This window comes from Eptatretus burgeri, chromosome 8 (assembly GCF_056783735.1).
Source record: "Eptatretus burgeri isolate ZD-2024b chromosome 8, Ebu_testis_v1, whole genome shotgun sequence".
NCBI classification, from domain to species: Eukaryota; Metazoa; Chordata; class Myxini; order Myxiniformes; family Myxinidae; genus Eptatretus; species Eptatretus burgeri.
The window spans coordinates 56,706,084-56,720,087 of record NC_140968.1 but is presented as its reverse complement, the minus strand read 5'-3'; the positions used below and the strand labels follow the sequence as shown (position 1 = coordinate 56,720,087).

General features: G+C 36.0%; 1 protein-coding gene and 1 long non-coding RNA gene across 2 annotated transcripts in view; one reads left to right on the top strand and one right to left on the bottom strand.

The window, feature by feature from the left end:
* Positions 1-3,971, top strand: part of LOC147021800 (uncharacterized) — a 43,868-nt gene extending 39,897 nt beyond the window's left edge. Inside the window, exon 3 of the long non-coding RNA XR_015060940.1 lies at positions 165-3,971. This is a non-coding gene — a long non-coding RNA (uncharacterized LOC147021800). The remainder of the gene's footprint in view (positions 1-164) is intronic.
* The window catches only part of LOC147021799 (uncharacterized), an 84,622-nt gene that overhangs the window by 37,770 nt on the left and 32,848 nt on the right, over positions 1-14,004 (bottom strand). Inside the window, exons 3-4 of the mRNA XM_085892166.1 lie at positions 4,470-4,579; positions 3,969-4,157 (exon numbers count right to left, since the gene is read on the bottom strand). Of these exons, the coding sequence (XP_085748292.1) occupies positions 3,969-4,157; positions 4,470-4,579 (299 nt within the window). The remainder of the gene's footprint in view (positions 1-3,968; positions 4,158-4,469; positions 4,580-14,004) is intronic.

Genomic DNA, 14,004 nt, shown 5'->3' with positions numbered 1-14,004 from the left:
GCCCTCTGAATAACCTCAATTGGTCGGGACATGAACTCCACAAAGTGTTGAAAGCGTTTCACAGCGATGTTGGCCCATATTGACTCCAATGCTTCCCACAGTTTTGTCAAGTTAGCTGGTGGTGGATCTGCACTCTGAATAACTTGTTCCATCTCATCCCACAGATGCTCAATTGGATTGAGATCTGGTGACTGGGCAGGCCACTGCAGTAAGCTGAATTCACCATTATGTTCACAGAACCATTTCTAGACAATGCCAGCCTTGTGGCATTGGGTATTATCCTGCTGAAGAAATCCATTTCCAGATGGCTGCACTGCTGCCATGAAGGGATGCACCTGATTTGCAATGATGTTCATATATCTTGTGTTATTCACTCATTGCTCCACTTTTATCAAGGGGCCCAATGTGTGCCATGAAAACACACCAGACACCATCACCTCACCACCACCAGCCTGTGATGTTGACACACGGCATGATGGATGCATGTACTCATGTAGTTTTCTCCATACCCGAGTCCTCCCATCAGTGTGAAACAACATGAACCGGGATCCATCAGACTAGGCAATGTTTTTACAATCCTCCAGTGTCCAATGTTTTCATTCCTTAGATCACTGCAACTGCAGGTTTTTTTATTTTTACACTGCGCTCGTGAAGTGAAAAGCAGGGTTAGGCATTTGTGTGCATACGTGCGGCGTACGCGTGTGTGTGTCTGCATTTTTAAAATTCATTTTCTCATCAATTGTTGGTCTAATTGATACAAAATTTTACCAGAGATTGCCTCCACCTGCAGAATTTTTGTATTCATAATTATGACATCATAGTTCACATGCTACGGACGCCATCTTGGAAATAAGTGACACCTCCATATCTCCCATACCGCTCAATGGCAAAAATTGAAACATGGCTCATTGTCAAGTATTCCCAATGTGGAATAACATATGTTTATGATGATGTCATCAGTGCCTTCATTATGGCATCATAATTCAACAAGTACAAGGGGTCATACTGAATCTGATCAGTATGAAAAAAAATTTCCTCTGCAACTGTTAGTCCGATGGACACAAAATTTTCAGAACTTGAGTGGCTCTTATTGTAGAATTTTTTGTTAATGGTAATTATAATGTCATAGGTCACGTGGTACAGGTGCCATCTTGGAAATGTCAAAAAAAGTTGCACCTCTATATCTCGGAAATCGCTCTATGGAAAAAAATTGAAACATGACTTATTGTCAAGTACTCCCCTTGGGGAAAAATATATGTAAATTATGATGTCATCAGTACCTTAATTATGATGTCATAATTCGGTAAGTACAATGCTTGATTCGATCAGTATGAATTTTTTTTCTTTGCAATTCTTGGTCCGATTGACACGAAATTTTCACCATAGGAGCACTTCCTCCTGTAGAATATTTAATGATAATTATGACATCATAGGTCACATGGTACAGGCACCATCTTGGAAAAACCACACCTCTATATCTCTGAAACCACTCCATGGAAAAATTGAGACCTGGCTCGTTGTTAACTACTCCCCATGTGGAATAAGATATGTTAATGAAGATGTCATCAGTGCCTTCGTTATGACGTCATAATTCGACAAGTACAACACTTATCCGATCATTATGAATTTTTTTTCTCAGCAACTGTTGGTCTGATGGACAAGAACTTTTCACCATTGGAGCGCCTCCTCCTGTAGAATATTTTAATGATAATCATGATGTCACCGGTCATGTGGTACAGGCACCATCATGGAAAACCCATAAAATGTTGCTCCTCTATATCTCCACAACCATTGACTGCGCAGGGTAAGTATTCCATGAATACCATCAAGTCGCTGAAAGAAGTGGAACTCTGTATGGTCATCAGTTGCTATAACCCACTTGTGTCAAGGTACGATAAGTTTTGCATTCTTTTATGGGTCTTTTGGCACCAATTTTGTACTGGACTGTCAGTTGACCAACTGTAGCCTGTTTGTTGCTCTGCACACTTAGTGTCAGCCTCCTTTGGCTCCTTTCATCAAAGCCATTTTCAACCCAATGGCCTGCTGTTGGCTGAATGTCCTTTGGGTGGTGCACCATTCTTGACATACATAGGAAACTGTTGAGTGTGAAAAACCCAGCAGGATTGCAGTTCTTGACACATTCAAATTGGTGCACCTGGCACCTACTACCATACCCTGTTCAAAGACACTTAAATCTTTTGTCTTGCAGATTCATTATCTGAATGGCACACATACAAGGTCCATGTCTCAATCACCTCCAGGCTTAAAAATCCTTCTTTAACCTGTCTCCTCTCCTTCATCTCCACTGATTGAAGTGGATTTAACAAGTGCAATCAGTAAGGGATCATAGCTTTCACCTGGATTCACCTGATCGGTCTATTTCATGGAAAGAGCAGGTGTTCCTAATGTTTTGTACACTGAGTGCATATTATTGCTTGGCCTATATCGGCAATTATTCGGTAATCAGCTGATTGGACTCAATGTGATTACTGACTACAGTATGTCCTGTATACAACCCAAAAACTTTGAGTTGAATTTACCTTTGTTTTGGAGGAATTTCAATGAACGAATTTAAAAAACAACATTGCATTATAGACACTTCATAGAGATGTGCTGCCAATCGTCGTGTGACAGGTGGAAAAATTTGCCTCTGAAATTTAGAAAACATGTTAATACTGCAAACAGCTCAGAAATCAGGTGTTAGCAAATGTATTTTGCTTTGAAACTCACAATGAGAAACCATATAACCTTCGTAAAGTACACCAATTTATATAAAATAACCAATTGCTTTAGAAACAGTCACGAAGACAAAGGAAAATGTGATCGCTCGGATGTTGCTCAGGTTTAAAGTTAAAACCTCCACCACCCATCATCATCATCATAAGATACGACATAAAACTTTGCCACCATGGCGCCCATATCCAAGCATGCAGGCATGCACACACACCTGTGGAGAGTCTCTTTTCAGATCCAAATCTACCCACATGTACCTCTACCTTGAAGCAACTGCCGACTGTACATCCCGATCTGGACACAAACTGTACCGCTATCGAATGTAGGGCACTCGGCAAGTGGCTTAAGCACTCAAGCAAGCACTCCAATTAAATGGTTGATAAGGAATGACTGGCTTGGTAAGCGATAGCAAGCTGATTGGTAATGGTAAAAAAAGACTAAACATCGCCAATTTCTTTACATTTTCAGATTTCACTCCAGATTTCGAGTTTAGTCCACGTGATCCTATCCTTGAAACTCAAATTATATTTATATTTTAAGATATAATTTAATTTGGCCGTGAGAATAGATTGTGGAAATTTACATCATATAATGCATGAAATTCCTCCAAGCTCCTAACTTGAAAACTATATAATAGCACTTATACAAACGACGTATACAGTGATTCTTCGGAATCTAGATCAGGCATTTGAGGATATCAGAGAAAAATGAAAAAAAAAAATTTTTTTTGAGCGCTTTATCATGAATAAACCATTGCAGCCTGTTCCAACTCGAACCATTATTGAGCAGGCCAAACAACATGGCGAATTAAGCCCCAGCGAGGTAACCACGATGCACCTTTAGACCACATTAAGAGCTCGGTGTCTGAGGATTCGCCTGACAAAGGATATAATTAAATAAGGCCGTTAATTATCTTCAAAAGGGGTGTTTTAATTCACCCAAACACCCAATTTTCACTCATGTACTTCCTTGGAGTTCCCTTACTATGCATGCAAAGTTACAGGCTGGTGGGTTTCATGGTTTTGGAGTTATGGAGAGGACACACACACACACACCGACACACTGACACACATCATTATAGATATATTTGTTGTCATCATTTGTTCCATTTGTTCGCCGACTGTCCCTTTTCGACTAAAATAGATAATCCAAACTGCATTCATCTAATGTCACATATCCATATTAATTTGTCATCACTTTATTTTCACCAAACACTCATTTGTGAGCACACTCACCGAGCAGACAGGGCTGTATAAATCCACGCCATTCTCCACAAGTGTCACAGTCCAGGCTGAATGAATGACTTCCTTTGGACAGAGAAAATCCAGGAACGCAGGTGAAGTGCACAATATAATTTCCACTCAGGCCGGTTTGTGTGTGGAGTAGAGTATTGGGGAGAGCCGGTGGTTCACCACATGGTCTGTCTGCAGGAAAGCATGCAAGTTAAATTTGGTCCATAATATGCTGTGGGGTTAGCATCCCCTTTTTATGTCTGCTTTACATGTGCTTTTCTGCAATGTGCTTTTACTATCAATGCTCTGGATTAATTTGAACTGCTCAGGTGCAATGAAGCACATCTCCATATGTTTGCAACATCACTTGGCGGTCATGTATGGTCACTCGGGATGAAAAGAAGAGATATGCAAGTAAATAATATGAGGAAAGTTAATTTGAAGAGCAAATCAGGACCCAATGGAATGTACCTGAGTTTTTCTGTTTTAAATAAGGAATCTCACCTGGAGGATTGGAGCAGAAAGCCTGGTGGATGGCATTTAAAGATGGTTGGCCATAGCTGTAGATAGGATTTGGATGGTATAACTCACTCGTATTCATGCAGTTGGCAGTCCTGTTACAGAGTGACAGGCCTCATTAATTGAGTTGGAGAGACTGTTTATGCTGAAAGTTCAAAGATCATCTTGAGGAATGGATCACAGGCTGCTTTTCAAAATTAAATAATACTGTTGCCATCTTCAATGAGTACATTTTCATTTACAAGTGAAGCATACAAGTAAACTCATAGCTTACTCTTACAGCCAAGGTCATTAGCCATTGCTTTACTGCTGGTACAGCTTACTTGCAACAAATATCTCACTGAGATCCACAGAATTTGACAGAAGGCTATCGTAAATAAAAACCAATAAGGCAGCGCCACTGCAGCAAATAAATAATTGATAGCTGCAGAAGTTGTAGCCCCAGGAATGTCCAATATCAAAATGAAGCCTTCACTAAACCTGTTTGACATTAATAGTGTAATGATTTGCCAGGGCAGAATACATTTGAGCATCACAATGGCTAAAAAAAATTCCATGTGAGAACAGACATTGAAAAACCCTCGCCAGTCCAACAATGCCACATTGAAGAATCATTAAGTCTACACAACCAGTCAGAGACCCCCAAAGTATTTAAAAGCCTACAAGCAAAAGGTACAAGCTGCTGTTATCTATCATCACAAAACAACAATGTAATATATAAAAGGAGCCCAGTCTCGGTGTGCTTCCATGCGTGTTTTCATCCGTCAACGCGGGTGCTTCTCATCTATTGAAATAAATAGAGCTTGGGTGGCTGGAGCTATGGATATGTATTAAGATATGTAAGAATTAAGATATACATAAGTGCTTAGAAAAAAAGTTATATAAGTCTGAAGATATTTAAGAGTTAAGATATATACAAGTGCAAAGAAAAAAAATTAATTGGGTTGGGGGGGCATTAATGGACTATCGATGCCTTTTTTTACTGGTATATAAATGAATGATTGAACCAAGGAATAACCAGGCCAAGGAGTGGAGAAAATCACAACCTCTATATTTCAATGGAAAACAACGAATGTGAAAAATCTATAATAATGTGTGTATGTCCTCCATAACTCCATCACTCCAAAACCATAAAACCTCGAGGCTCAAAACTTTGCACGCATACTCTGGGAACTCCAAGGGAGCGCATGAATGAAAACTGGGTATTTGGTTAACTTTAAACACCCCTTTTGAAGATAATTCATGGGATGCTCAGCATTAAAAAAAAAAGTCTTACCAAGATGGCAGCACGCAATCTTCCTCAGCCCACTTGTCACCTTGCAGGGGGTCTTAAGCCGCCATTTTGTTTTGGCATGCTCATCAATGCCTTGACTTGGAACAGGCTGCAATGGTTTCTGTATGATAAAGCGCTTAAAATCTTGTTTTTTCACTTTGCTCAGTCACATCATTGAATGCCTGAGCTTCATATCTATGAATCGCTGTATAGGTGCTCTCATTTTCAAATTAGTTACTTGGACCGATGCGATTTTTCCCAACTCCTCTGCATTATATGATACAATTGTCCTTTCCCTTCTGAGCTCCCAAGGTTAATCATAACATAACTTTATAGGATCACTTCTTTTTCTCTCTTTTTTTTTTACCACAATACACCTTACTTGGGGTTTTAAACAGTCACGTTCTCATAATTCATAACTTAGAAATACACAAGACACCACCTATCAGTAGAGGATAAATGGGGTTTCTGGGACTTCCATTCAAATGAATGGGGAAAAAGGGAAAAACTTTCTGACTCAAGCCCCAAAAGTCCAAAATAGGAGACTCATTTTCTCCCCACCTATCCCCTTCCTTCCCATAAAAGCAAATGTAAAATTGAGACTGATTTTCTCTCCCCTCCCATACAAGCAAATGTAAAATTGAGACTTACTGGTAAAAGTGCTTCTTCCCTTTCATATTTTCATTCCACTCAAAGAGCAAACCAACGAATATTGTCCATGTTCTACTTCAGGGAATAACTTAATTTTCCTATTACATTCATCACCATCGAGTATATTCACAAAGATTACTTTGGAACTTGGTTCTTGGTTTAAGTGTCTTTGTTGAGCAGAAATGAAATGATAAACTTCTTTTAATGCTCTTATTTTACCACCTCCTGAGCCACATATCATTTTGAGATTGTAGTAAATTGTTTTTCAATTGTTCAATTGATAACCATCAAAGTTTTCAGTCCATTCAAGGATATTAATTTTTTTTCTTCACATCCTCCAACTTATTTGTAATTAAATTTATTCGCTTATTTGTTTTATCTACTTTTACCCCGGTTATTTCTTCAATAAGACTTATTTGATATTTCTCACATTTTTTGTTTCCCATTTAAATACCAAGGCTGATTACATCTCCACTCTTTGGTTTGGTTATTGCTTGGTTCTATCATTTATAAATCATTACAAAGATGGTGGTAGCCTGTTAAAATTCCCAACCCAATATCTTAACACTTATACTTAGAACCATAAGGGAGACTATTGATTCCATTCTCTAAAATATATATTTTATCATCAAAAGCTCCTAATGCTTTCTTATTTATCTCTTCTGTATATAATTGATGTTTATAACGTCTTCTTGTATTCATTTTTCTGTACTCTTCCTTCTTTAAGGTTAAACAGTTGTAATAATGTTTAAAGTTTATTGTTTCCTTGGTTATATTTTTCTTTATTCCCTTCAGCTTCTTATCACACCTTTCAATGTTATTATCAATATACGTAAAAGCATAAGACTTTGATCTCAATCCGATGAATTAATCCATGACCTGCCCACCAAATTCATCTTTAAACTTATCAATAACCTTTTTATTCTTTGATGAAAACAACACATCACCTGACATAATTACTTGCATCATATATATATATATATATATATATATATATATATATATATATATATATATATATATTATCAATCATATCCTCATATACATCACTTGTCTTAATTTTGAATATAAAACTATCTATATCCATATATGACAATGACATTACTCTTACACTTTGATTTTAAATTATTATAATAATAGTCATACATTAACGACTTTGACAAGTCACAAATTGATGTTCCTTTCTCAATTGGTTTATCCATTTCAATACTCTCTTTTTTCAAATCAATAGCACAAAAAAGTTCTCTGAAAACACCCCCGCTCATTCAAAACTTGGTCTATTAATTAACTTTGAAGCCTGTTTCCAAGATGTAGTAAGTCTTATGTTTTGTTGATTCCTCACATTTCCATAGTCTTTCCAAATACAGCATTATTCATTAATTTATAAAAGTCCTTCTCAAAATCTGTTTTTGCTTCTGTTCTCCTTTTTGTATTAAAATCAATATACTTCTTTAACCAATGACTGTTTAAATTTCAAAATCCAATGAATTTTCCTCACTCTCAACCTAGCAGATAAATATTGCCTCAAGTTCCTTTGATGCAAAACATAACTTTCTTAATCATTTAATGTAGTAAGCAGTTTTTCTGGAGATTTACCTTTTATATTAAATAACTGTTGGTAATAACTTAACCATTCTTTTCTTGGACTTTCTTTATCAGGGGCATAAGGTAGGTCTTTATGTTTGTGATGAAGTTCTTCTGGATATTTTAAATCAACCTCAAAATAATATCCTACTTCAGCTTCATCCAATTCTTTTTGAGAGGAAACAACAATGTCTTGTTAAAATTTTCATAATGATTTTCTTTAACCCATTTAAGTTTTCCATAAGGTAAAGATTGAGACATCGCCCACCCATACAAATTGTTAGCATCATAATACATCAGGTAAGAGTTGTCCTCATTCTTATTATAATCAGGAAGATATTTGTGATTTGCTTTAGCATATCTCTTGGAACAAACTTGAGATATTCCTCCTCTTTTAGCCTTCTCTATCATAAATAGCATATCTATATCACTGATTAATTCCAAATTCTGTTTTGTCATTTTTAACATAGCACTCCAAGCCAAACCCAGGGCCGTGCAATAGTGAGCGGGTTCCAATCCAAAAGAATTTTTATTATGACAGACTGTTCTAAAAGTTTCAAACACATCAGCCAATAACAATACATCAGTTTTAAGATACAAATCATGATATTTTCCAAGATTCTTTATATTAAACTTCTCCCAAACCTTTTTAGCTTGTGTATAATCTCAATCGGAAATATGAGTTTATTTAACTTTCCATAGAAACTTTCCGTTGAAGGAAGTTGTGTTTCTTTAAACTTCTCAAATGAATCCATATAGTCATACGGATATATTCCCTTTTGTGATAAGAGATCAATCTCTTCTTGATTTGAGAAATGTGATTTAAGATTCGGTAAGTTTTTAATATTTGATGCTAAGTTATTTAATGGACTTGCCATAAACTTGTATGTGGCAAGAAATCTGATATGGGTTATGGGGGATGTATGAATTGATTTTGTGAATGATATGTATTTTTGATCTGTGTTCGGAATGGCAGAAATATCTCCAGATGTCTTTGAAAGTTCATTTATAAATAAATGTGTGTCATAGTGCGCATTGTTGTGGAGAAAGACAGGAATAAAGTTTGGAGGCTTGTAATTGAGATTACAATGGGAATGAGCTGGACCTCTATATTTTCCAGTAAGATGACAATGATCCCTAACTTTGACCTCTCCCTCAATTTTCTCCTCACAAGTATGACAGATACTGTTCTTTCTAAATTCCGTTTTCTCTCCCTTTGTTAATGGCATTGGCTGATAGGTTTTAACCATTATTTCTCTTAGTCTTATACAGTCTTTTTCCAATCGTCTTACAAACTGCTCTGAGGCATCTTCTCCTCTATAAAGTTCTAACTTGTATTCATCACCAACAGATGATTTGATATAATAACAGAAACAACAAGGAGTATGTTTTTGATATTTATTTGTGTACGATTTATTTGGATTTGGAGAAAGAGTATCTATCTTTTCAAGGATACTTTTAAAATCAGGATATATCACAAACGGATGTTTTATAGATTTGTTAAAATGTTTGAATGATATGTTTGAACCTGCTTTTGGTAAATTGATTACGGTTGATTTATGATTACTACAATATATCGAATGTTGATAGAATCGTTCTTTTGTGTGACAGGAGTTGAGGCATCTCTTACAAGGATATGTTTTAGATATTCTCTTGTTTAGTTGTGATTTGGTTAATCTTGATAAATTTTGGATGAAAGCATAATGTGATTTTTCCGTTGAAGTAAAGCAGAGAAGGTCAATGTGTGTTTCATCATTTTTATAGTTGTTTGAAATTTTTAATATCTGAACTTTCTTGGTATCCGTTAATCCATATACATTAACAGATAGATTATTCATTTTCTCAAATTTAGGAATATCTTTCAATGACATTGGAAACTTTAAATCTTTAACATTTAATGTATTCTCGTATTTCTTATAATGTTCAACCATTTCAGGTTTCCATTGTGGAGGATGTAATTGAGCAAGAACAGACCATAGAAAACATTTATTATCTTTGTTTTGAATATTAACATCCGCTTTCTTAAGTTTTATCGCTTTGGTAAATCAATATAAGAAGAAGCTTGAAGAGGATTTGATTTTAAGATGTGTATATCTGAAAAGATTATTTTTGTAATGGCAAATCCACTACCTACTACAGTGTTATCAACATCTTGTTCTTGTCTCTGTAGTTCATAATAAACATCACATCTTACAAAATCTTGAAATAATGAGATAAAGTGAGTGTTTGTCTTCATATCAGGAGTAGTTTCATCCCCTTTTCTTACCATATTCAATTTTTCACCCAAATAAAACCTAAAAGTTTTCATTTCACTTAATGTGTTTTTAATTATAGTTTCAATACTTTGTTTAACCATATCAAGAGCTTCCATGATTGAAGATGGTCCAGGGTCTTGAAAGCGAAACAATCTTATTTTTATATGTCCTTTAAATGCCCCAATCAGTGTTTTCAATGGAGAATTTAGTGGCACCTTCCCTTTCTTCATTGTTCTAGTGTCTGTGTGATTGAAGGTGTTTATTTCAAAAAAATTAAGAATATCATTATCACATCAATCACAATGTTTTGTTTCTTGGTCAAGTGGTGATATTTGTCTGAAAAGTTTGAATGTGTGTTTGTTGGTTTGAAGGTGTTTCTTATAACATTTATATTCATGATTACAAACATCGCAGTACGTTGTAGTCACCATATTTATAAAACAAAACTTTGCTTAAAATAAAATTGTCTTGATGAAAATTCCGTCTAATTTATAGGTGAATCTGTGCTTTAAACCATTTTATCCTCCAACTTTTTTCACTAAATAAATACAATGTATCAAGACACAAAAGACAAGTTTCAATCAATCTCTTCATTTGTAAAAAATACTGGGAAGTATGTCGAGGACATAAAATTGAATAAAGATAAATATAACAACTATTGGATACAAACAATTATGATGAATAATATGAGTTCTTCAATTTCCTTCAGTGGAAGGGCTTTTAGTATATCTGGAAGAACATCAATTAAAGTAGCTCGAACAAAAGTTTCTCCTCTCCTTCTGGCAATATATTTAAAACCAGAAAAAGCAATGAAACACGAAAAAGTATCAAAAATAAAAACCTCATGGATGAAGCTTTAGAAAGAAAAGACATGACCATCTGTAATATGCAAGGAGAAATTTGTATTTTTTTCAACAACCCTAAAGATGTAAATCCTGATGAAACAAAGGATGTTAGTATGTCAGGGGAAATGACATTTTGTTCAATAGTTGTTAAGGACCATTTTAAAATTATCTTTAATATAAAAAATGTAGCAGTTGAATCTGTTCATAAAAAAGTGCATAGATATAGATGGTAATATTTTTTCGACTAAGTAAATATGAGTCATTATTCAACTGAAGATTTTGAAGATTATGACAGTGATGATAGTATCTCTGTTGGAACAGAAGACAGTTATGATACCGAGAGTTTGTGTTCAAACGATAGTTATTATAGTATTTTTTAATAGATAATTGTGAAAGCACCAACAAAAGTACTGCAGGTGATACCGAAGATGAATTTTATTTGAAGTAAAGTTTTACTTTATAAATATGAATAGTTTATGAGATATTGAGCCTCTTGAATTTCCTGATTCTTCACATGAAAAAAATTGAGAATTGTCCTGCGTGTGAAAGATGGGGATTAAACACAGAGTCAAATGCCATACAGAGTCAAACAATGTATGTTCTGTGATTCTCTTCTGATTAATGATAATAGAAAATATAAAAAGGAATATAATTCTTTGAGATTTACACCAAAAATGAATTACTTTACAAGATTGATTCGAGAAATGAATGTAAAGTATGAGGGTGAAAATACACCTTTTCTTCCAAGAGAACAGACTGAACAAATGACAACCATGTTTCGTGGATTGATGATTTGTATTATTAACGATTGTTATTTTCAGGGAAATATCAACACAAGATATTGTATAAATAAAATAATGGATTATCTTGAAGTTAAACCTGAACTTCGGATAAAACATAGTTTCCAAAAGAGCCAATAAAAAATTAAATAACCTGTTTTCAAAATATATAAATGTATGATTTTTACCCATTTGGGAAAATACGATAAAATTTAACAACCATAAAAATCTTCCAAATTCATGAAGATGTCTCGTAGTTGGGTCAATTCGGCGTGGAAAACCTGCTTACTTTTAAAGATGCTCCTTAAGGCCCGGTCACACCTTGACGTTTTAGCCAACGTATGCCGATTTTTGAATTTTTTTCTAAAACGCTGGCACACGTTGAATACGTTATGGGTAAGTTTTGATAACATTGAGAGCACGCTGAAAAACACTGCCATACGTCGTTGTACGCTGGCTTTAAACGTTGTACTTTTCGGTTGTCCTCAAATTTTTTCATGCTTGAAATTTCACGACGTATGCCGGCGTATAACTCACACGTTCCGCTACGCTGGCCACAAGTTGTATGCACGGTCTGCGATCGTTGACAGACGTCAACACATGCTACTTGTAAGTTAATCATAAGTTGAGACACGCCGAGGTAATGTTTAGCGTACCCGAAACTTATTTCTAACCTATGATTAACGTGTTGTTGGCACGTTACGCGATCGTTGCCACACATCGACAGACGTTACTTTTAAGTTACTCATAGGCTGAAAGACGTCGGTATAATGGATCGTCCTTGCGTCAGCGTCCACGGCCACGGCCAGGACACTTATTTGCAGCATTCTTCAAACTTTTCTTCGGCATGACGAGGATGTTCACACTTCGATGTCTAGCTTGGCTATGATTCCAATTGTCCATCGGCAGCGTCTATTTAAAATAGTCGAGTTTGAGCGTTTTAACACGTTCAGAAGAAACGCTTCAAATTTCAAAACCCCAGCGTCAAAAAAAAAAAAAAAAAAAAAAAAAAAGCGAGTGACAGCAATTTAAATCGTTCATTGTAAACAATGAAACTAGCTGAGTGGTACCGTTTTAAAGTCGTTGAGTGTAAAAAAAATTCAAATTGTTGAGCGCAAGCATCTACTTTCAATAGTGGAGATGCAGCCATTTAAATCGTTGAGTGGCAGCCTATGAACCTACCCATGGACACGCGGACGCAAGGACGATCCATCCTAACCCACACCCTCCCCCTCACACCCACCTACTACTGCCAACATGAACAAACTACTACTAATACTAATACTAATACTGATACTAATACTGATACTGATACTGTTACTGCTGACATGGACATCGACTCAAAAAGGAACTCGAAAACACTGTTGGGTTCCCCTTTTATGAACACCATTTTTATATACCAATTCCCAAAACCGCTGGGAACACGTCTTTATATGGCAGTTGTAAGCTCGAAACACATTCATTTTTTTTTTTTTGTCGACCGGAAGACGTCATTGGAATACGTCTACATACGTCGATGTGTGTTGGGACTACGTAAAGAATTGGTTCAAAGCACGTCAAACATAAGTTAGAAATAAGTTTCGCGTAAAAAACACATTACCGCGACGTGTTTCGACTTATGAGTAGCTTATAAGTAGCCTTTGTGGACGTGTGTAAGCGTCCACATATCGTGTGTAAAACTTATCCTCATCGCATGGGAACGTGTGTCATACGCCGAGTACGTCGTAAAATTTTGAACATGTTCAAAATTTCTTGACGTACTCTACTTACTACGACTTATGATAGCGTATTTAGCGTTCTACTCGCGCATACCAAACTTACCCATACCGTATTCGACATGCCCCAATGTTTTAGACACACTTTTTGTTACGTCGGCATACGCTGGCAAGATCGCCAAGGTGTGACCGCGATTTTGACCCTTCCATTTCTACGGCAGTTATGATTTGAATCGTTGTGCGTCAGCCTTTTAATAGGCTACGTCACGACATCGTCAGCGATGCGTGCAACGCGCTATGCCTGAGTTAGACTATCGTTGGGCATCAGTTGTGTATACCGACAACAGGTTCAGCATTCGTTGGTATAAGTTATCTATAACACAACGAAACGTTCTGTGTAGTTACCAATGCGTTACAC